The 23,532-nt window shown below is 47.4% G+C and overlaps 1 protein-coding gene across 2 annotated transcripts in view; it reads right to left on the bottom strand.

Moving 5' to 3' along the window:
• Window positions 1-7,213, bottom strand: part of FRMD6 (FERM domain containing 6) — a 36,051-nt gene extending 28,838 nt beyond the window's left edge. The window contains exons 1-3 of one of the 2 annotated variants that reach the window (XM_065403905.1): window positions 7,115-7,213; window positions 5,295-5,385; window positions 1,104-1,201 (exon numbers count right to left, since the gene is read on the bottom strand). In XM_065403905.1, the coding sequence (XP_065259977.1) occupies window positions 1,104-1,201; window positions 5,295-5,385; window positions 7,115-7,213 (288 nt within the window). The remainder of the gene's footprint in view (window positions 1-1,103; window positions 1,202-5,294; window positions 5,386-7,114) is intronic. The other variant, XM_065403906.1, reaches the window with a different exon arrangement.
• Window positions 7,214-23,532: the final 16,319 nt, after the last annotated feature.

Here is a 23,532-nt window from a genome sequence, read left to right as displayed (position 1 = left end):
CATAAAAATGTTTTGAAGTTTTCAAAATGTTCCATTTTTTGGGAAAACTTCCAAGGGAAAAAATATTTACCCTGTTGGCTGTTCTATATATTTTATCCCTTCATTTTTCATGCATCTTTTTCTGAGTTGCCAATTTCATATGGCCAGGTTAGTCACAGGGGAGGATAGTTCTCAAAATGAGAAAGCTTCAGTTTCCGTTTCAAAACAGAAAAGGTTTTGTGTTCAACAGTTACTGGATTTCAAAAATGGGGCAAGGGCGAATTCTGAGGAAAATTCTGCAAAAAAATTAAGAGAAAAAATTCATGTTGTTCTGAAACTCCCCCCCACCGCAAGATTCCAGTTATGAATTTTTCAAAAATTCTGTGAATTTAAAAAATAGTAGTTTCCAGCAGCTGTAAAGGGGAGGGGGCGGGGGGGAGAGGGAGAGGGAAGAAGAGGAGACAGACATCAGTGTTGTGTTTGGAGTTTGTTATTTTAATGCATTTTTTTCCTGTTATCTACAACCTACAAGAGATGCCGTAGATCTGTCTAGGTTGGAACTTTTCTGCAGAGATTCAACTCACACTCAGCCCCACTGCTTTCCTTTCAGTGACCTCTTGTCTCTCATTACAAGAAACCACCCCCTAACCATTCTTGTCTGACATCTCCTACCTCAGAGCTTGGTATATGGGTTGACTAGTTTTGACAGATCTGCCGGTGATCATGAGGGCTAATGCTCTGGGGTCCTAATGTAGTTCCCAGGTTTCCCCAAATGTTCCGTAATTTAGCCTTCCAGACATCCTGCAATCCAGCAGTATTCAATTGCCATTTAGGTAATCTTTATTTTCTCAAGCTTTTCATTTATAAATCACTTAAATGATTGAGAACTTCAGATTCCCTCTTGTTTTGCAGGTAGAGAGGGACACACATTAAGAAGTCTTTTTGAGCAGCCTGTGCCACTCTCATCAGTAGCAGTTGATTCGTTTTTAATTAATTTTGCATGCTTCAAATTTTCCTCTTCGTCTTATAAATTATGCACCCTTCAAACCTTCCCCTAAGGTGCAACAGCTCCAGATACGTGAAACACTGAATCTGTAGAGAGGAAATAACTGGCCCCTCTCAACCCAACTCACGGTCAATACCTTGCTAGCTTCTTTCTTCCATTCCTTTGGGCAGTATTTGTAGAGTTTCTGTGATAATTCCATATACACGTGTTCATTGTCTGCATTAGAAAGGGGATAAGAAAGAAGAATGCAAATGGTTCCCCAAGATTTCTTTTAAAAACATACTATAAAAATTTCACACCCACAGTTCTGCAAGCTCCCAAACACATTTCAAAAGAAGAAAATGCAGCATTATTTAAACACTCTCTAGCGTAAACAACAAATCCACCTATTTCCTGTGGAAAAATATCAGATCTTCATCCATGGCATTGGCAAGTATTCCATATCCTCACCTTTCTCATGCCCTAGAGGTTCTAGAAGCATCTTTCTAGACTCCTTGCAAGAGCCAGCCCTCACGGGTAGAGGCCAGTGACTATGCAGTGTGGCGGCACGTTCTTGCTTTCTATAGAACTACAGCACTACAAGAAATATTTACTGTGCTTACTCTTATTAAAAGGGACAGTAACATCCTTGGTGCTTTGTTCAGCCCCACTGTTTGAAGTCTCTGAGGGTATGTCCACACTGCAAGTAAAAACCCGCGGCTGGCTTGGGCTAGCGGACTCAAGCTTGTGGCGCTTGGGCTAAGGGGCTGTTTATTTGCAGTGTATACGTTTGGGCTTGAATTGCAGGATAGGCTCTGGGACCCTGGAGGGTCCCAGAGCCCGGGCTGCAGCCTGAGCCTGGAACGTTTATACCACAATTCAACAGCCCCTTAGCCTGAGCCAGCTGGCACGAGCCAACCACAGGTGTCTAACTGCAGTATAGACATACCCAGAGTGGTTAATCGCTCCCTGAGGGGCAGAGCTGAGCTAAGCAGGGAGACGTGTTACAGGAAAGTCACTTGCTAGGCGAACTCAAGAGCCGCAAACAGAGGCAGCTAACAGGACAGTTTTGGAGGGAGGGTGAGAGGCTCTTTTTTCCAGGTTCAGCTGTATATGTGATTTCAAGATGGCCAGCCATGGAACAATGGTGGTGACTTGCAACAGATGTGCCGTGTTTTCTTTCCTGCCTGAAGCCAGAAGGGACTAGCTGTGCCTGAAGTGCATGTTGGTGGCTGTGCTGGAGAAAAAAGGATTCTTGGATTGGAGGAGCAAGTAGAGACACGGAGGAGTTTCTAGACAGCCAAGTTCGGGAAACACCAGTACCCCAGGTTCAAGGCAGAAAGGAGCTGGCCACCAAGGAATTGGAGAGGAAGGACGTCAGAGAAGTGATCTGGTGGTTTGCAACCACCAGAAACAAGAGGTCACAGAAGCATCCGACGTCGCTGGAGATAGACGAGGAAGGGCAGCCTGCGGCCACGAGAGAGAAGAGGACCAGGAGGAATTCCACAGAGCTAGAAGTTTCCAATTGATACCAGGTCCTCAATGTGAAATCTGTGGAAGAAACCTCTCAAGATCCAGCTGGTCCAAGGGAACGGAGGGATGTACAGGGCACATCTGGGGTTGGTAGCTTGCCCAACCTGCAAGAATACTAAGCTTGCCCACAAAGTTCTCCAACTATCCAAGGGAGACAGACAATCCTTGTTGGGGGGTTCAGTACTCAGAAGAATCTAAAGCACATTTGCCAAGGGACAGGCAGACAACAGGGTGGTGTGCTGCTTTCCCAGAGCTAAGACATGAGATGTCACTCTAAGACTGGATAGGCTTTTAAAGCTGACAGGCAAGGATCCACTGGTGATGGTTCATATTTGGCACTAATCACACCATGTTGCAGGATAGATCTCAGATAGTCGATCACTTCAGGGAACTTGGAAGCATGCCCAAGCGATCTTCTCTGAGATTTTGCCTGTCCCACGAGCAAAGGAAGCCAGAAGGCAGAAGATCTGGCAAGCGAACCATTGGCTAGGTAAGCGGTGTAGAGTTTTGGTTAAGTGGAATATTGGTTCCCCTTCTACTGAGATGGAAGTAATCTTAACTCGACGCTCCCCGTGTCTCCATAGAAGGTGGACCAATCTCCTCAGGGATCGGCTGGCTTGAGTAGTCAGGAGGGTGTTAAACTAATAATAAAAGGGGAGGGTAAAAAGAGGGACAATATAAGCACTCAGCACAAAATCAAGACAAGAACAAAATTAATCAAGGAACCAAAGGACATGAAGAGAAGAAATTCCTGAATTGCCTGTACAGCAATGTTAGGAGCCTGAGTCAAGAGGAATTGGAATTGCTCATTTGTGAGCATAACTTTGATCTAGTTGGTATTATTGAAACCTAGTGAGATGATTTGCATGATGTGAATATTAAAATCAGTGATTATAACCTATTTAGGAAGGCATGAGTGGGCAAAGGGGAGGGGGAAGGGCACCCTATGTCAAAGATGGCATTATCTGTTTCTGTGTCACTGATAACTTAGAAGAAAATGATCTTGAATGCTTATGGGTCAGTGTCCTAACAGATAAAGCACAAGATGGGATATTAATTGGTATCTGTTAAAGACCACCAAATCACACCAAGGAACTGGATGACCCTCTCCTTACGTACCTATCTATAAAGTGTAGGAAAAAAGCTGAACGATCAGGGGGACTTCATAATGAGTGACACATGCTGGAAGTCTCATACCACCAGTAATAGAACGTCTGTGGACTTTCTAAATACACCTCCACCCCGATATAACACTGCCCTCGGGAGCCAAAAAAAAATCTTACTGTGTTATAGGTGAAACCGCGTTATATCTAACAGAAGTGTTGTCTCCAACATGGGGGAATTCTATACTAGACCTCACCTGAATCGCATACAGGGGAAGTGTTGCTTTCAGAGCCCCCTTCAACTCCTTCCATTGCCAAATGGATCTCAAACATGGGAGTTGCTACTGGGAGCTGGATTTTTCCTGGGCAAGGCAGCAAGGCCCAGATCCTCAAGGGTATTTTGAAATCACTAGAATTTAGGAGCCTAAATACTCTTGAGAATCTGGGCTGGAGCTCCAAGTGAATGATCAAAGCCTTTAGAACTAATGCAACCCTGTAGACCCAGTCCCGCAATTGGATTTGCATGATCAAAGTCTTCACCGGTTAATAAAAGCTTCTCAAATAAACCCCAACCCCTACATTTCTCTTGCTGAGTAACTTCAGAAGAGAGCAGGGCACTCTGTGTAAGCCTACACTGCATACGGAGTCCGAGTCCCCCTCCTGTCCACGTACAAAATCAGCCTGACTCGGCTCAGCAAGCACTCAGGTCTCCGGTCCTAGGACCCTGCGAGGCGGGTGGCTCAAAGCCCGAGTCCTGCTGAGAGTCAGGTCCAAGCCCTGTCATTGTGCAGTGTGGACGCAGCTCAAGAGGCAGACTGAACCCCCGAGCCCGGGGCCCACAGACCTGGGTTTACGATGCAGTGCAGATGTACCCTCAGACCCTGATTCAGCCAAGCAATTGCGCATGTGTTTAAATCCCATTGACTTCTATGAGAATTAACCACGTACTCAAGTGCTTTGTTGAACTACTTGGGTATGTGCTGAATTGGGGTCTCAATGCAGCACGGCACTCCGCACACACTGCAACTCCTCGGACATTTCGGCCTTGTGTGGTTAGTCCGCCCTCCGGGAGTGCCTAGCAAACACCCCTCCAAGAGATGCTGCCTGGTGAACAGATAAGGATGTAAACAATCTAGTATAAAAGCTGTGGGATACTTTGAAGGAAACCAAAACACATTTTGACTCAAGATGTAAAGAAGAATTATTTGTTTTCTGAAGCGGTGATTTAACACCACTTCAGGAACTATGAAAAGTACGTGGGAGTGCCTCATTAACAGCAGCAGTGCTCACCCGGGGCTAGATCCAACTCTCACTGACTTTACTGCGGACTGACTGGGTTCCCTGGAGACTAGACAATATCAGAGAGCACATGACAGTTTTTTTGAACTCACAAAATATATAGAAAACTGCAAGAAAATAGAACTTAGGCGTGGGCCAGCTCCAAACCAGGGCCTTATCCTGTGACCAATCAGGGCACAGAATGAATGGGGATTTCCGGGTGAAGAGGGACAGTGCTACAATGAACAATACTTTATATTTATCATCCCTTGTTATAATAACGCTCAAGAGGTTTATCAACATTTCACTCATGACGTGGCAGGTTTATTCTTATCCTGGCAACCCGGATACTTCTGTTGCGCATCTGTATGTGACATAGCATTGTTTCAAGTACGCAAGTTCAGACGGAGACTTACTTTGTATGACGCTGAGTCCAAAGAGATGACAATCCCTTAACCTCAGAAGGTCGCACACCTGGACAAGTAACTCACGACATAATATTTTAACCTGCAGCAGAAAAACACAGGATTGAAAACATTAATGAGAATCTGCCAATATGTTCTTCGGGTGTTTTATGATCTTTAATCAAGCCCCATCCTGAAGCCATTGTACATTCACGGCTTCCACTGAAGGTCAATGGGAGCTTTGAGTGTGTACCAAGAAATGTAAAATATTAGGCACATACATTATGTATTCTATACCATGCATACTCCAAATTCCAGCTGATCCCATTACCCACTGCACGAGACAGACATTTAACTTCCCAAAGGTAGGCCAAGATGGTCACTACTTTTGATATCAGTCTAACAAAATATTTGCCTCTAACAAAATAAAATGTCTGCTACAGGCAAGGCCTTTCACACCTACAGGCCTTGGCTACAGTGCAACAGATCCAGTGTCACTTAGGACCTCAAGGTTGTCACTATACTGTAGGTGGGGGCCACTCAGCACTGCACAGGAAGGACTAAACTCTGGTCTTCTCCAAGAATGAAAATCAACCTTGTGCAGAGGGCTGGTGTTAGGCCTAGGAACCACCAAAGACCCAGGACCTTAGTTCTGCAGAGTCCCTGAGAAGGGACAAAACCTACCACTTGTGCTAAAAGAGGATCTTCTTTAGTGGTATCAGTATTAGGGCTTAGTTATGACACAGTCCAACAATTCCAATTCCAGCCAGTAGAGGGCTGCGGTTCAAAAACCCATTAGCCCATATATTACAACGTCAAGGACTCACAAGAGTTTAAGAATAAAGCGAACTAAAAGTGACCCCCACGTTGCTGCCCCTGTTAATTTGCAGTACAGTTTTTCTTCCCGTTGGAGTTCTCCCAAAGGGCCTGGTTCTCCATTGCCCTGCACTGTGCGCAGTAATTTACACAGGGACAGGGAATCAGGCACACAACTCCTCATTTAGAATCTCATTAACAATTTTGGTTTCTTTCTCCAGAATAAATTCCAGCCCGGCCCTTTGGAAGAACCAAGTTGCCCATATTATTGCCAAAAGGCTCCATTCTGCCTCTATGTTTGTCCTTTCAAAACCAATGGGGGTTGGGCATGCATGTCAGAGGGCTTAACTGGACCCAGGTCTAATGATACATAAAGGAATAGACCACACTTAACATAATGTCACTTGGATTTAGCTAGAGCAGTGCACGAAGAATGAATTCTCCGAGCATCAAGCCCAGTGTGACAGAGAGAGTAAAATCCTGATGTGCCTGCAAATGTGAATAACTGTAAATGGAGGAATACATTTAAAACAACAGAAGACTGACCTCTTTTAGAAACGCATTTGTTAGATACACACACATTTTCTGTGTCCTAAATCAAATATATGTTATATAAATGGAGAGGCTACAAAAAACGAGTGATGAAAGTAACTAACTGAGCTTTTGTGCATGCCCTCCAGTTGCCACTTTTCCACGCTGTTTGATGTAAACGTACATAGAGAAGTAAGGAAAACTGCGTGTCAAGTGGACTTCTTAAAAAAAAAAGCCTGCTTTAAACTAATTTTGAACAATGTGTTGCAAGGAAAGTTGCCCGGGGCAGATAATTCTGCTCATCTGTCAGTCAAGTAGCAGACTGGAGATCACCTGTGTCACAGGTGTCAGAGTGTGATAAAGTGAGACAGACTCCAGCAGTAAAACTGAGGCAATCAGGACAATGCCGGCTGCGGGCACAACATCCTAGGAGACCAATGCTAGACGAATGCACAGGACATACCTGGGTTAAGGCGTTTACCTACATTTATAATGATGTTGAGAGAATCATCGTTGGGAAGGAAAATACAAACGCTGCGGCGGTCTTGCATGACTCTGTTATTATGGAAGTTCAGTTTGTTCATTGTGTTCTGGGCTCTCTCTAGTGGTTCAATGCGGCGCTCCAAGACCCAGCAGAAACCTCAGGTTCAGAGCACTCAGCAGCCAACAGCTTCTCCTCATCACAAACCGGTCACAGGAGGGACATTCTGGCCTCTCTCTCTGGGGGTGCCATAGCTGGGAAGGAGAGAATACGTGAGTGTCATATCAACAGGGAAGGAATCTCAGCAGCCTTCTTTGAACTGAGGAAGGGCTCCAGAGCTTTAGACCCTGGGATGCATTTGAGTGGAATCATTTCCCTCAGTGGCTCTCAGACTCTCCCATCCTGAGACCGTATGTTACAACCGAAAAGGGTTCCCCGCTTCAGGGCTGGATTAACGCATAGACACACGTGGCATGTACCTAGGGCGCCAATTCATGGGGGGCCCAACCCAATCAGTCCTGCGACCCTGTGACCCAGGTCACAATGCCACTCATTCAAATTCGGCCTGGCTGCCCCTCTGTCACGATGGGGCTGTGGGGGGATGCACCAAATCTGAGTGAGTGGCATCACGACCTGGCGCACGGGGTCACAGCACCACTCCAACCTGGCCCAGCGTCACAAGGCCAAACCTGAGCAGGCAGTGGGCTGGCCAGCGCTGCTCCTCCTTGCTGCTTCTACGGGGCCAGCTCCTATGCGGGCAGCTTCCAGCAGCCCGCGTCCCCTCTACTCTGCCCGCAAGGCTCGCTCAGCAACAGCCTCAAGACCAGCTACAAGTACGGGGAGCTGCAGTGAGTGCCCATGTACGGGACCCAGCCAGGAAACCTAGCGGGATGGACCCAAGGGGGTTAACAGGGCAGCATCTGTGCAGCAAAAGCCAGTCTCTGACTGATCTGGAAAGGGGAAGGTTAACTAAGCGACATCCATGCAGCGCAAGCTGGCTGTCCTTGGGTTACTAAATCATTAGTGCAGCTGTGCTGGGCAGGGCAGGGTTAGTATAAATGCATCTAGTTTAGCTGGCCTGTAGAGGGGCCAGAAGTGCATGTTTGCCTGGGTTAATCTGGTCCCACCCTTCTCTCTCGGGCACCCGCCCCTCAGGTTGGGAACCCATCACTTACACCTAGCAACAAAAAGCCAGCTGGATTTACATTAATTTCCTAACACCGTTACGCATCTACAAAGTGATGTGGAATTAACAGCTGCAACTCTCAATGCAGAAGTATTTGTATTTAGTTAGCTTGCTTTGATGAAATGCAATTCATTGTTATTCAGTGTCTTATGCGGTAGCCTCTATACTACCTCTCTAATGCTACCAATGCATCTTCAAGGTACGTTCTGACCATCTGCCTCTCAGACGATTAACATGGGATTTATTGTTTCTCATTTAAAACATCCCAGCCCAGTTCTAAAGGTACAGCAGCAGACAGAATTACCAAGGAATATCAGTTTCATAACAGGTATTGCAGACAGCAGCAAATGATGCTGAAATTTCACTGCCCCACTTCTACAGACCTGTTTCATGAAAAACTACACGGCTACTGAAAAGGCAGTCAAACGACATCATCTATAAGGGGTTCTCTCAGTTCAACATCGTTAGCACAGATAGGAGGTTTCAGACGCTTGAAAAATGATAGCAATCTCACCCAATTTAGTGATTTTGAAAAGGGTAAACTAAAGTACCACGGCATCCAGGTCTCAACTTTCCTTTTTGTGGGGAAACATACATTGTGTCTGTGATCCTCCAAATAAAGTTGAACACTGGCAGTTTTGTGCTGGGTTGGTCTTTGGCCTCGTGGGCTCGGATCTCACACACACACACACGTCTATATATGAGCCATCTCATTGAGTTCAACATGTAAATGTTTTACAAGATCAAGGCACTAATTCCTGCTCCGTATATTTCCCCAATATACAGACACTCCCCCCGCCCCTGCACTGTCTGCATGCAGAGTCTGCACTCCTAGGAGTGGTATGTTAAAGCCTGACAAGTTGGTGAGGTTTCAAACAAGGCAAAACGTACTATTAAATCAGCTTTACCTTGGGCAGACTTTTACCACCCAATCTGTTCCATTCTAAAGCTAGAAGCCCTAAGTGATCTGCAAGACACTCTGTTAAAACAAAAATAACAGGAGTACTTGTGGCACCTTAGAGACTAACAAATTTATTAGAGCATAAGCTTTCGTGGGCTACAACCCACTTCTTCGGATGGGTGGGTTGTAGCCCACGAAAGCTTATGCTCTAATAAATTTGTTAGTCTCTAAGGTGCCACAAGTACTCCTGTTATTTTTGCGGATACAGACTAACACGGCTGCTACTCTGAAATCTGTTAAAACAGTCACTCAAGGAAACTATTTGGACTCGGTCTTTGCTCCCAACTGTATTAAGGCCCCAATTCAGCAAGGAACTTAAGCGCATGGATAACATTAAAGCAGGCTGCCAGTCCCACTGACTTGGGCTATTCATCTGCTTAAATATCTTGCAGAATCAGAGACTTACTTAAAAAACCCATCCATTATGTTACTTGAATACCACTCCGAGTTCCCACCTATACAGGCCCTGTTGCAAAGAGGACAGGACATACCATTTTACCCATATGAACCAAAACAGGTCTGAGGCCAACCTAGTACGCATCAGAGAGCTACACAGAACCATGAAACCTCCTAGGACTGAAAGCTCACAGAGACATTAATTATAGTGGCCAAACATTCCAGCTGACCCTGAAAAGCATTGAATTGGCAGTTTTAGTCTTCTGGCTTGGTTTCAGACAAGCCTCTAAAAGGCTTTACTGGCATATTAAGAAGGGGAAAATGTATCTACAGCAGGAACAAAACAGTTCTTTTTGGAAAGAAACAGCAGTGCATTTGGATCTATTTTGCTGCAGCTAGCAGAAAGAATGGGTGGTACCTTTAGAACTGCTCCGCCACACCCCCCCAATAGCTCTGATGCACTTAATCCATTTATTTCTTCCACAATCACTTACATTCTGACCTCGGATTATTTCAGGATTTAAACAAACCGAAAAAAATCAAAACGCGCTTCTGTTTTTACGAGACTATAAATTGGAAGCTCATAATTCTTTCCTTTCGGGTTTTATAGAGGCGATTTATTCATTCCTCTACAGTTAGCGCAAGTGCTTCCCATTTCAGTGTCCCCCTCCTCCCCATCGAAACGGGTCTATAGGAGGGATTTTAGAAGTTATTAATATCTTATTGAAATTCGACTCCTTAAATGGTCTTAACCTCAGGAAACTTTCCTCTTAAAATATACGTCAAATATCCTCAGTCGATGTACATCAGCACAGCTCCACTGACGTCAACCAGCTGGGGATCTGGCTCTGTATTTTGAATTAAACAGCGCAGTCTCTCTTTTCAGGAATTATCTACTGGTAATTAACGCACCTAGAAAATAGAAGGAATGTTTCTACTGACCCACTTTCAACGTGTTAAATTCGAAGCACCTGAAGTCTCACCACTGGGAGGAAACCACAATTTTCTTAGCAGCTTTAAAAAGGAGAAAGTGGAATAAGCTCTGAGACGTGAATTATCACTACATACAACATTTTGTAATTCAGCAGCTGAAAGGCTCCAGTCAGATGGGAGATATTATTACTGCAGTTGCTTTACTGATATAATTTGCAACGGTCTAAAGTGTAAAATTCACCATCTCTTACGGCTCCGTTTTGATCTTGTAATAAAGCAGATGGGCCAGCCCAAGGCTGCCCAGAATATGACCGTGCTCAGATTCCAAGCACCTCAAATGCTGGAGTACATTCAGATTCCTCTATTTCTATCTGGTGTCAGGGAGAGCACATAGCGATGCTAACCCATCTCCCTCCCAGCAGGGAGGTCTTGCAGCAACAATCCTCTAGGCTGGCTAGCAGACAAAGGCAGCATTATCTTTCCAGGTACCCAGGCGAGACTTTATGAAGGGCAGAATTTACTACTGCTTCTGGCCTTTTCCAGGAAAAGATCCTTGTGTCCTTAGATTCTGACTTCACTTGTTTTCAAATCAGGACACTTATAAACTGCATTGCAGAGTAAGACACCAGCATGTCTCCATTCTCCCACAAAGATGAATCTCCATTGTTGTTCCCCATGGATCCCATATCTAATAGGTTTTATTCCCTCTCGTTCATTTACTTGTTTGTCTGATGTTCTGAATGCTACATTTAGAATGAAGGACACAATTTGGTCCCTCTCTTCTAGTCTAGTGTATCAAAGTTCTTATACTGCGCTCACACTCAATGCCATGACTGTACATCTGACACGTGCCATCCAAGGCAGCACGGTCCAATGGTTAGGGTACTGGACGGGGACTCAGGATACCTGGGTTCAGACTGAGAGCAAAGTTCAACCTGGAAATAAAATGGCTTTAACAGTGAGAGTGAGATTGCTAAGGGGTGGGGTAAATTCTCCATCACTTGGAGTCTTTCAATCAAGATTTGTAAAAGATTCATTCTAGTTCTACTGTAAGGTGCTGGGCTAGTCACTGGATGAAATTCCCTGGCCTGTGTTATGCAAGAAGTCAGATTAAATGCTCATAGTGGTCCCTTCTAGGCTTAAACCCGGTTAATCTTGTACTGGCTCTGCCATGGGCACCCTCAGACAAGTCACCGCACCTCCCTATGCCTCTGTCTCCCCACCTGCCCTCTGTTTTGTCTAATTAGACCACTGCTGGGCAAATTTTTTGGCCTGAGGGCCACATTGGGGTTGCAAAACTGTATGGAGGGCCAGGTAGGGAAGGCTGTGCCTCCCCAAACAGCCTGGCCCCCGCCTCCTATCCACCCCCTGACTGCTCCCCTCAGAACCCCCGCCCCATCCAACCCCCGCCCTGCTCCTTGTCCCCTGACCGCCCCCTTCCGGGACCCCCCGACCCTAACCACTCCCCCAGGACCCCACCCCCTATCCAACCCCCCTGCTCCCTGTCCCTTGACTGCCCCCCCCCCCGGGATCCCCAGCCCCTTATCCAATCCCCTGGCCCCCTTACCATGCCGCTCAGAGCAGCATGTCTGGCAGCTGTGCCGCTCGGCCGGAGCCTGCCACGCTGCCTGGCAGGGGCTCGCAGCCCCGCTGCCCAGAGTGCTGTTGCGTGGCTGCAGAGGAGGGGTGACAGCAGGGGACGGGACGGGGGCTAACCTTCCCGGCCAGGAGCTCAAGGGCCGGGCAGGACAGTCCCGCGGGCCGTAGTTTGCCCACCTCTGAATTAGACTGAGAGCTCTTCAGGGTAGGGACGGTTGTCACTTAGTAGGGGTTAGTGCAGCGCCTAGCACAATAGGGCCCTGATCATACTTGGGATCTCTGGATGCTACCGTAATACGAAAAACAGACCTGGGGAGATTTACCACTGACAGGCCCTAAACTAACCAAACTCTTGTAATGGTCACGGAATAGTTCAAAAGAACCTGGAAACTGGCCTCAACTGCACATTTATCACCATTTCCTCTGCTCAGACACTCCCCTGCGCTTTGTGGGCGTCTGAACCAGGCAATGCAAAATTGTTGTTGGCATCCTTTCATCTGCAAGAGACGGTGGGAACTGCAGCCTATGATGTAGATGGTTTGCAACGTCTCATGTGACTGAAGAGGCCAATCCGAGATTTGCATGATCTTTTTCAGTTACTGAAAATGCATGGATCTTGGCTGGGAGCTGCTGGCTTCCTATGGGCTCTTTTCTCTTCAACTGGAAGAGCCAGCTTCTGTTATGGACTTTGATACCCCGATGGAGACGATGGCGCCACTTGTTACAATAGGATACGCAAAGAAGCTTTAAATAGGATAGCAGAGAAAAGCTGGGTTCTCTCTCCTTTGCAGCAAGCTCTTCACTGAGTATTTCAGTGGCCCTCAAAGAGGAAAGAGAAAAAGTCAGCTCAAGGCAAGATGTCTTATGAAATACACTTCAGAGTACGTGCCCAGCATACGCTAGGCACAGAAATGAAGGGGTCCTCCAGCTGACGGAGGTTTTGGTTGAATAGAATGAGATTCACTTACAGCAGCTGCCCTTAAAAATCTTTCCAGTTTTGCCTTTGATAAGAAGAAAAGGAGCAGTTTTGATGGTATTTATAAAGAATAACTAGGCAACACAGTGGTAATGTTATCCGGTTATCGAAAGCGTTTTCTTTTAAAGGGTGAGCTCTGAACAAGTAGTTTTAAGTCACCGTGGTGATTTATGAAGGCACAGATAACCTACAGAATGAAACATGCAAATGTCTCGCAAAGAGACTAGTTTTTCCTTTTTATAACCTGTTGATTGACGCTTGCCCTGAGGAGGATATCTGCCTCCGACCGAAGGAGAGCACTGGCCTCCGTGCCAGTTTCATTTGCCTAGTCTGAACGTGCCTCACATTAGACCCCAGCCATACCGTTGCAGTAACAAAGTCAGGAAACTCAGAGCGAAGGGCCCCACGCTAAAGTCAGCTCTGAGCTGCTGAACGTCAGCATTACGCAGACATCTTTGGGTAAGGGCAAGTCAGCCCCCGTGCTCTGTGGCCGCAGAGTCCCCCCAGGAGAACTGGTCTGATTCCGCTGGGCAGAAAGGGAGCTAGGGATTGTACAGTGGGGGACACACTCCTGAGCAGTGCCTCATTCTGCATGGGCTTCCTGCACCACACCATGACAGGTGGGTGGACACGCAGGCAAGGCCGCATATTGTGTTCATCTTCCTATGATTGGGAGGGGGCTGGACCTGGCTGGGGAGCCTCTGTATCGCCCACATGGGGAAGGAGTCTTCCTCCCTCTCCCTCTCTTGCATCTGCTCAGGTATTGGCTTGTCCGCACGGGGCAGACACTGGTCTCGGGATTTAGGCGTACACAATTACATGACACTAGGTAACGTGGCCCAAGGGGGACGAGTTGAGTGTTGCCGATGAAATTCCCTGAATTGACCTGACATAATCAGTCGTGACTATGAACAAACAAGGGTCTACACAGAACAGCCACGTTAATTTCAAGTTGCAAAGTAACAGCTGTGTTAGTCTATATCCGCAAAAAGAACAGGAGTACTTGTGGCACCTTAGAGACTCACAAATTTATTTCAGCATAAGCTTTCGTGGGCTACAGCTCACTTCTTCAGATGCATAGAATGGAACACACCTACAGAAGATATTTATACATACAGAGAACATGAAAAGGTGGAAGTACACATACCAACTGTAAGAGGCCAAGCAACTGAGATGAGCTATCAGCAGCAGAAGAAAAAAACCCTTTGAAGTGATAATCGAGATGACCCATAGAAGGTGTGAGGAGAACTTAACATGGGGAAAAAGATTCAATTAGTGTAATGACCCAACCATTCCCAGTCTCTGTTTAAACCTAAATTAACTGTATCTAATTTGCATATTAATTAGAGTTCAGCAGTCTCTTTGGAGTCTGTTTTTGAAGTTTTTTTGTTGCAAAATTGTCACCTTCAAGTCTGTCACTGAGTGGTTAGAGAGGTTGAAGTGTTCTCCCACTGGTTTTTGAATGTTATGATTCCTGATGTCAGATTTGTGTCCATTTATTCTTTTGCGTAGAGACTGTCCGGTTTGGCCAATGTACATGGCAGAGGGGCATTGCTGGCACATGATGGCATATATCACGTTGGTAGATGTGCAGGTGAACGAGCCCCTGATCATGTGGCTGATGTGGTTAGGTCCTATGATGGTGTCACTTGAATAGAATTTCAAGGCTCATTAAAAATTACAGGGGAAAACAAAACAGCACTTGCCATGTACCCACAGCCCTGACACCTCAAACTGGAGAACTCCGATTTCCTCCACACTCATTATTTGGTCACTCAGGATACGCGGGGGGCGGGGCAGCAACCTCACCGAGATTGGTGGGATGGAGCAGAAAGGAAGTCAGGTTCTTCTAGTTTTCACCAAAATCAACAGGGTTCTGCCCAGAGTAGGAAGGGAGAGGGACGGGTGGTCGTAGCGAGGGTGAGGGCCTGGCCGGGTGTACAGCTTGGTCTACTTATGCAACGAAGTATGTGACCCTCTACTATTCACCCTGTCCCCCTGTAATTTCAATCTAAGATTTTTTTTTCCTTCCTAAAAAGCTTCTTTCCAGCATGTAACGTCACTGGTGCAGAATGGCTGCTATGATGCAAAAGCTGGCTCTGGGATTCCTATATACAGAGTCAGGAAAGCACTAGAGATGCTGGAGGACACATGGAGCTAATTCAATGCAAATTATTCAAAGGCAGAAGCCTTCATTAAAAGGGACACCATCAATCTAGGGCGGAAAATCACTTCTGCCTGAATTCCTATTGGTCCATTCTATAAGTAATACTCAAATTATTATTATGAAGTGAGATTAGAATCATAGAATATCAGGGTTGGAAGGGACCTCAGGAGATCATCTAGTCCAACCCCCTGCTCAAAGCAGGACCAATTCCCAACTAAATCATTCCAGCCAGGGCTTTGTCAAGCCGGGCCTTAAAAACCTCCAAGGAAGGAGACTCCACCACCTCCCTAGGTAACGCATTCCAGTGCTTCACCACCCTCCTAGTGAAATAGTGTTTCCTAATATCCAACCTAGACCTCCCCCACTGCAACTTGAGACCATTGCTCCTTGTTCTGTCATCTGCCACCATTGAGAACAGCCGAGTTCCATCCTCTTTGGAACCCCCCTTCAGGTAGTTGAAGGCTGCTATCAAATCCCCCCTCATTCTTCTCTTCTGGAGACTAAACAATCCCAGTTCCCTCAGCCTCTCCTCATAAGTCATGCGCTCCAGACCCCTAATCATTTTTGTTGCCCTCCGCTGGACTCTTTCCAATTTTTCCACATCCTTCTTGTAGCGTGGGGCCCAAAACTGGACACAGTACTCCAGATGAGGCCTCACCAATGTCGAATAAAGGGGAACGATCACGTCCCTCGATCTGCTGGCAATGCCCCTACTTATACAGCCCAAAATGCCGTTAGCCTTCTTGGCAACAAGAGCACACTGTTGACTCATATCCAGCTTCTCGTCCACTGTGACCCCTAGGGTCCTTTTCTGCAGAACTGCTACCTAGCCATTCGGTCCCTAGTCTGTAGCTGTGCATGGGATTCTTCCGTCCTAAGTGCAGGACTCTGCACTTGTCCTTGTTGAACCTCATCAGGTTTCTTTTGGCCCAATCCTCTAATTTGTCTAGGTCCCTCTGTATCCGATCCCTACCCTCTAGTGTATCTACCACGCCTCCTAGTTTAGTGTCATCGGCAAACTTGCTGAGAGTGCAGTCCACACCATCCTCCAGATCATTAATAAAGATATTAAACAAAACCGGCCCCAGGACCGACCCTTGGGGCACTCTGCTTGAAACTGGCTGCCAACTAGACATGGAGCCATTGATCACTACCCGTTGAGCCCGACGATCTAGCCAGCTTTCTATCCACCTTACAGTCCATTCATCCAGCCCATACTTCTTTAACTTGGCAGCAAGAATTCTGTGGGAGACCGTATCAAAAGCTTTGCTAAAGTCAAGGAATAACACATCCACTGCTTTCCCCTCATCCACAGAGCCAGTTATCTCATCATAGAAGGCAATTAGGTTAGTCAAGCACGACTTCCCCTTGGTGAATCCATGCTGACTGTTCCTGATCACTTTCCTCTCCTCTAAGTGTTTCATAATTGATTCCTTGAGGACCTGCTCCATGATTTTTCCAGGGACTGAGGTGAGGCTGACTGGCCTGTAGTTCCCCGGATCCTCCTTCTTCCCTTTTTTAAAGATGGGCACTACATTAGCCTTTTTCCAGTCATCCGGGACCTCCCCCGATCGCCATGAGTTTTCAAAAATAATGGCTAATGGCTCTGCAATCTCATCCGCCAACTCCTTTAGCACCCTCAGATGCAGCGCATTCGGCCCCATGGACTTGTGCACGTCCAGTTTTTCTAAATAGTCCCGAACCACTTCTTTCTCCACAGAGGGCTGGTCACCTTCTCCCCATATTGTGCTGCCCAATGCAGCAGTCTGGGAGCTGACCTTGTTTGTGAAGACAGAGGCAAAAAAATCATTGAGTACATTAGCTTTTTCCACATCCTCGGTCACTAGGTTGCCTCCCTCATTCAGTAAGGGGCCCACACTTTCCTTGACTTTCTTCTTGTTGCTAACATACCTGAAGAAACCCTTCTTGTTACTCTTAACATCTCTTGCTAGCTGCAACTCCAAGTGTGATTTGGCCTTCCTGATTTCACTCCTGCATGCCTGAGCAATATTTTTATACTCCTCCCTGGTCATTTGTCCAATCTTCCACTTCTTGTAAGCTTCTTTTTTGCGTTTAAGATCAGCAAGGATTTCACTGTTTAGCCAAGCTGGTCGCCTGCCATATTTACTATTCTTTCTACACATCGGGATGGTTTGTTCCTGCAACCGCAATAAGAATTCTTTAAAATACAGCCAGCTCTCCTGGACCCCTTTGCCCTTCATGTTATTCTCCCAGGGGATCCTGCCCATCTGTTCCCTGAGGGAGTCAAAGTCTGCTTTTCTGAAGTCCAGGGTCCGTATTCTGCTGCTCTCCTTTCTTCCTTGTGTCAGGATCCTGAACTCGACCATCTCATGGTCACTGCCTCCCAGGTTCCCATCCACTTTTGCTTCCCCTACTAATTCTTCCCTGTTTGTGAGCAGCAGGTCAAGAAAAGCTCTGCCCCTAGTTGGTTCCTCCAGCACTTGCACCAGGAAATTGTCCCCTACACTTTCCAAAAACTTCCTGGATTGTCTGTGCACCGCTGTATTGCTCTCCCAGCAGATATCAGGGTGATTAAAGTCTCCCATGAGAACCAGGGCCTGCGCTCTAGCAACTTCTGCTAGTTGCCAGAAGAAAGCCTCGTCCACCTCATCCCCCTGGTCTGGTGGTCTATAGCAGACTCCGACCACATCACCCTTGTTGCTCACACTTCTCAACTTTATCCAGAGACACTCAGGTTTTTCTGCAGTTTCATACCGGAGCTCTGAGCAGTCATACTCCTCTCTTACATACAACGCAACTCCCTCACCTTTTCTGCCCTGCCTGTCCTTCCTGAACAGTTTATATCCATCCATGATAGTACTCCAGTCATGTGAGTTATCCCACCAAGTCTCTGTTATTCCAATCGCATCATAGTTCCCTGACTGTGCCAGGACTTCCAGTTCTCCCTGCTTGTTTCCCAGGCTTCTTGCATTTGTGTATAGGCACTTAAGATAACTCACTGATCGTCCCTCTTTCTCAGTATGAGACAGGAGTCCTCCCCTCTTGCGCTCTCTCCTGCTTGTGCTTCCTCCCAGGATCCCATTTCCCCACTTACCTCAGGGATTAGAGGAAGAGAGCTTTGTTTTTTCAGCTTGACGACTCTGGACAGCATTTGACAGCATTCTGCAAACAGTCTCTCAATGGCTCTGTAGCAAGTATGCTCAGTTTACAAGCTAAATATGTCCAGGGATTTTAGCGAGTGCTAATGTGAGGGCCACCCTCTGAGCTGACACACCGGGGATCGAACTGGGGCCCTCCAGACCTAAAAGTGTGAATTGCTCCAGCAAGACCTAAAGCAGGGGTTCTCAACCTTGTTCTTTCTGAGACCCCCCTCAACATGCTATAAAAACTCCAGGGCCCGGGGGGGGGGGGAAGAGACTTGGGGCTCCGGGTGGGCCCTCGGACACAGGCGTAGTTTGACTTCTATTTTGGGTGGGGGCAGGGGCCGGCGGGGCTCGGGCCAGCTCCGAACAGCAGGGTCCAGGAAGGCAGCGCCACTTCCACCCGCGACTCACCTCCACAGGTCACCCACCTGTCTGGGCTGTGTGGGGTAGGGGTTCAGCTCAAAAAGTTTGAAAACCACTCAGGGTGCAGGGAGGTGGTAGCTAGGGGCTGTACGCTGGCAGGGGGGTAGCTCAGAATGCAGGGAGGGGGTAGCTCGGGGCTGTGTGCGGGCAGGGGGGTAGCAAGGGGCTGTGTGCGGGCAGGGGGGTAGCTCAGGGTGCAGGGAAGGAGTAGCTAGGGGCTGTGCACGGGCAGGGGGTAGCTCAGGATGCAGGGAGGGGGTAGCGAGAGGCTGTGTGCAGGTAGGGGGAGTAGCGAGGGGCTGTGCGGGGGCAGGGGGGTTGCTCAGGATGCAGGGAGGGGGTAGCTAGGGGCTGTGCGCAGGAGGGGCAGGTAGCTCAGGGGGCAGCGAAGGGGTAGCTAGGGGCTGTGTGTGGGCAGGGGGGTAGCGAGGGGCTGTGTGCGGGCAGGGGGGGTAGCTCAGGGTGCAGGGAGGGGGTAGTTAGGGGCTGTGTGCGGGCGGGGGGGGGTAGTGAGGGGCTGTGTGCAGGGAGTGGGGTAGCCAGGGGTTGGGTGCAGGGAGGGGGAGTAGCTCAGGATGCAGGGAGGGGGTAGCTAGGGGCTGTGCGCAGGCGGGGTGTAGCGAGGGGCTGTGTGCGGGCAGGGGGGTAGCTCAGGATGCAGGGAGGGGGTAGTTAGGGGCTGTGTGCGGGCAGGCGGGGTGTAGCGAGGGGTTGTGTGCCGGCAGGGGGTAGCTCAGGGTGCAGGGAGGGTGGTAGCGAGGGGCCGTGTGCAGGGAGGGGGAGTAGCTCAAGATGCAGGGAGGGGGTAGTTAGGGGCTGTGTGCGGGCGGGGGGGTAGTGAGGGGCTGTGTGCCGGCAGGGGGTAGCTCAGGGTGCAGGGAGGGGGGTAGCGAGGGGCCGTGTGCAGGCGGGGGAGTAGCTCAGGATGCGTGCAGGCAGGGGGGTAGCTAGGGGCTGTGTGCAGGCAGGGGGAGTAGCTCAGGATGCGTGCAGGGGGGGTAGCTCAGGGTGCAGGGGTAGCGAGGGGCCGTTTGCGGGTGTGACTGACTGAACCCGAAGACCCTTTGGCTGATAATGTGGAAGAGACCCCAGCTCGCTCTCCCATGGCTGGGCTGTCTCTGCAAATCTAACAGGAGTCCAAAGCAGTAACCAGTTATTTTTCCCACTACAGGCAGCAGACCTGATTCTGATCATACCCAGCTGCTCCAGTGCTTTGCGGCACAGAATTCTGTGATCAGTGGGAGTGTGGTTCCCTTTCGGGTCTCTCCGGATCTCAGCCAACCTACAGTTCCCAACTTTCTCCCTCTCGTTAGTCCAGACAGCGCAGTCCCTAATTATGGCGGCGCTCTACTCCTGCAGAACCCCTCAGTCTGAGCCCGGCAGCACTTAGCATTGCAAGACATGCTCCGCAAGGTTTCGAATTTCTGCTGGAGCTACCTCACCCTCAATAGCTCCCAATTCCTTCCTTCTTAGCTTAGAAGCTCTGCAGAAGCTGGGCTATATGGGCACATCTGACTGATACAGGTTTTTATAAACAGTGCACTCGCTTGAGCAATGGTTCCCCCCCCACCATGCCTGCGCCACGCAGACTTTACTATGAACATGAAAACCTCAGGGTTGCCAGTTCTCACTATTAATTTGGTGTTTTCTTAAAGCCCCATTTCCTGACGCAGAGTGATTGCGTGAGAATCTCAGCTTCCATTTAAAATCAAAGTGAGTTTCTAGCCCTTATGGTTGAAGGGAAAAGCCTGAAGATCTAATCCAAGCCCACCCTAACTCAGATGCAAACAAAAACCCCTAACATTTATTATTTTTTTAATCTCATGATTTTTAAGACAACCTCATGATTTTGGGGGCACCAATCATGATTTTTCAACATTTGGGTTGGCAATACCGAAAATGCAGTTAATAGCCAACTAGTTCCACACAAAACGAGCCAAAGGCACTGTTCCTCACGGGGATCAACAGAATTACCCAAGCCTGGAGTTTCTAGGCCAAGCCATTTGAATGAAGTGAGCCAATAGAAACCATGGGAACAGTTTCCAAAAGTGAAACTCATCTCAGTTTTCAGCCCCCCAAATCTTCGCAATACCCCGGTCAGGTTTGTCCCAAACTTTCCAAAAATATTCTATCCTGGGCTAAAATCCGGCATGTGAAATTTCAGATGGATCAGTTTGGTTTGGCAAAGTAGAGTGTGTAGGATGAAATTCAGCTTGCAAAATCTCAGCCATAAATTTAAACTAATACTCATCATAATCACAACCGCAAGGGAGAAAAGTGATTTAGGTTTCCAAGGAGGTTTTGTAAGCAGACAGCCGATTTTCACTTATGCTCTTGGCCATGTAGTGTAATTGAGAATCTGGTCCAGAGGGCATTCTGAAGAGCTATTATACAATTTTCTGATCGCGTCCCTTAAAACAAAGGCTTCCTGTTAGAGGAAAGATCTTTGTACATATTAGATTTAAAATAAACAAATTGAAAGCTGAAAGTGTATTTCATAATACTTCTTGCAATGTTTGCAAATTAGTGAAGACTTTCAATCATAAGCTCTTTGGAGAAGGGAACTTTCATTTACTAGGGGTAAAATTTTTCATAGCATCTACGTTCATTAGGAGTCTCATTTCAAAAGTGACTTAGAATCCTTAGTGCCTAAGTCACTCTCTCATTGAAAGTCAGTGGGAGTTGGGTTTCTAAATGGCTAAATCACTGTCAAAAATGAGACTTGGGTAACATTTTCAGATGTGTCTTAGGCTGCTCAGTCACTTGGGCACTGCTGGAAGTTTTACTCAGTTTGCACAGTGGGACTTTAACCTGGTTGGCTTTTATCTCAGATAATATTTCCATTCTTCAGATCACCTGCTCTTCCTAGGTGATCCTACAATAAAATTCACAAGTGCTAAATTGTGGCATCACATTAATTTAAATAAGTAAGAGGCTGGGCGGATAGTTACTCTGCTGACGAATCAAGCAAAGACAAGCTGAACTGTGCGGGATTCGGGTCCTTATTAAAATACAGACTTCAGAGACAACAGCAAAGGGAATACAGAAGAGGGCAGACTTAGCAAATTGCTTTTTCTGTAACCGGTTCCTTGTTTCCAGTTTGCTCAGATACAAAAAAGGTCTCTTTAAAGCAGTAGGAAATAAAACCAACCGCTAAAAGTAAAGGAATACCAATGGACACAGACAGGAATACAAACTTCATCTAAACCTGAGGTCAGGGAACCACACAAAGAAGAGCCAGGCACAACTGTCGCAATCTCCTCAGCCTGCGGGAACAGAAACCAGGATTCCTTACTGATAAACACTTGCTGATACTGAGGGGCGCACCCAATAAGTTTGGTGAATTTAGCCGCTGGCATTGGAAAGGTTAAACTAAAAACTGTTCTCGGAGTCAGGAGAGAATACAGCTCCGATTCCACAGAGCGTCAAGTTAATATCATATTTCCTGCTTAGACTTGCGACTGGTCTTGTCATTTAAATTAGAAATTAAAAGGCCAGAAAAGATACACCAGCTAGAGCCGCAGAGCATTGCTTTGTTCAGACAGTCAGTGCAGCCTGTTGCAGAAGCAAACATCTACCACCATGTGGTTCAGAGACAGCCGTTTAAGGCACTCCCTGCAAAACAAGCCAATGGCCTTAGGATACCGAGCGAAGAAACTAACTCGGGGAAAGGGCTGGCAACGCTAACACAGCCCAGTCTGTGACAGAGCAACAAGCTGTCGACCACCACCCAGCCTCTCTGTTGCCTAAAAACACGTTACCATTCCTGTCCCTTTTGGTCTCCATTTGGCAGCCGGGACTCCCCACAGCTGCAGCATAAAAAATCTCTTTGCAAGGAGCTGAGTTTAGGTCAGTTCCCTTCCCGCCATGCCCTCTCTTTCATAGGCGTCACAGCGAATGATTCAGGAGCATCACACAACATTATTTAAAGCAAATAAGGTATCTCATGCATGCTACGTACAGTGCAAATTGATCAGAGACTATTTATCAGGAGTAGCTGAGCCTGGACTGCTGAAGTCTGTGTGAACACTCACTCACCATGCTCAAGACTACCGGTTAATATTTTCAAAAGGGACTAGCAATTCTGGGTGCCTCACTTTCTAGGGGCCCAAACGGAGATACCTGAAGAGAACCTGATTACCCATGGGCAGGACGTCAGCCGTTTGAAATCCGGCCTGCTTCAGGGGACTCAAGTTGGGCCCCCAGAACGGAGAAACCCAAAATCATTAGTCCCCTCTGAAACTCCTGGCCCACTGTGCTTTTCACATACAGTATCCTGGCAAACATACGTTCCCCCCCCACACTCACACCATCTGTGAGATATTTACTGTACTGGATGGGAGCTGGCTTTCTTTGCAAGCCACAGAAGTGCGGACAGCAAGATTGGTCTGATTTGGGAGTCATCAGGTTTGTGGTACCGTGGCTCTTAATCAGCTACAATATCTGGTACTATTTTTTGCCCTACAGTTATTGGAGTTGATTCTTCTCCTCACTAGGGCCAATGCTATTAACCAATTGAAAAAGGAGATTTGGGTTTTTTGCATTGCATAGCTCTAAACCCCAGAGGGAGAGATTACATTACAGCCTAAGGCCCACAAATCATATTCAGATGAGCAGTCCTGCTGAGCCGAATTGGGGAACCCTTCTTCGCATCAA

The sequence above is a fragment of the Emys orbicularis genome, chromosome 4, assembly GCF_028017835.1.
Source record: "Emys orbicularis isolate rEmyOrb1 chromosome 4, rEmyOrb1.hap1, whole genome shotgun sequence".
Classification (NCBI taxonomy): Eukaryota; Metazoa; Chordata; order Testudines; family Emydidae; genus Emys; species Emys orbicularis.
Note: the sequence above shows the minus strand (reverse complement) of the source record. Positions and strands in the feature narration are given on the sequence as shown.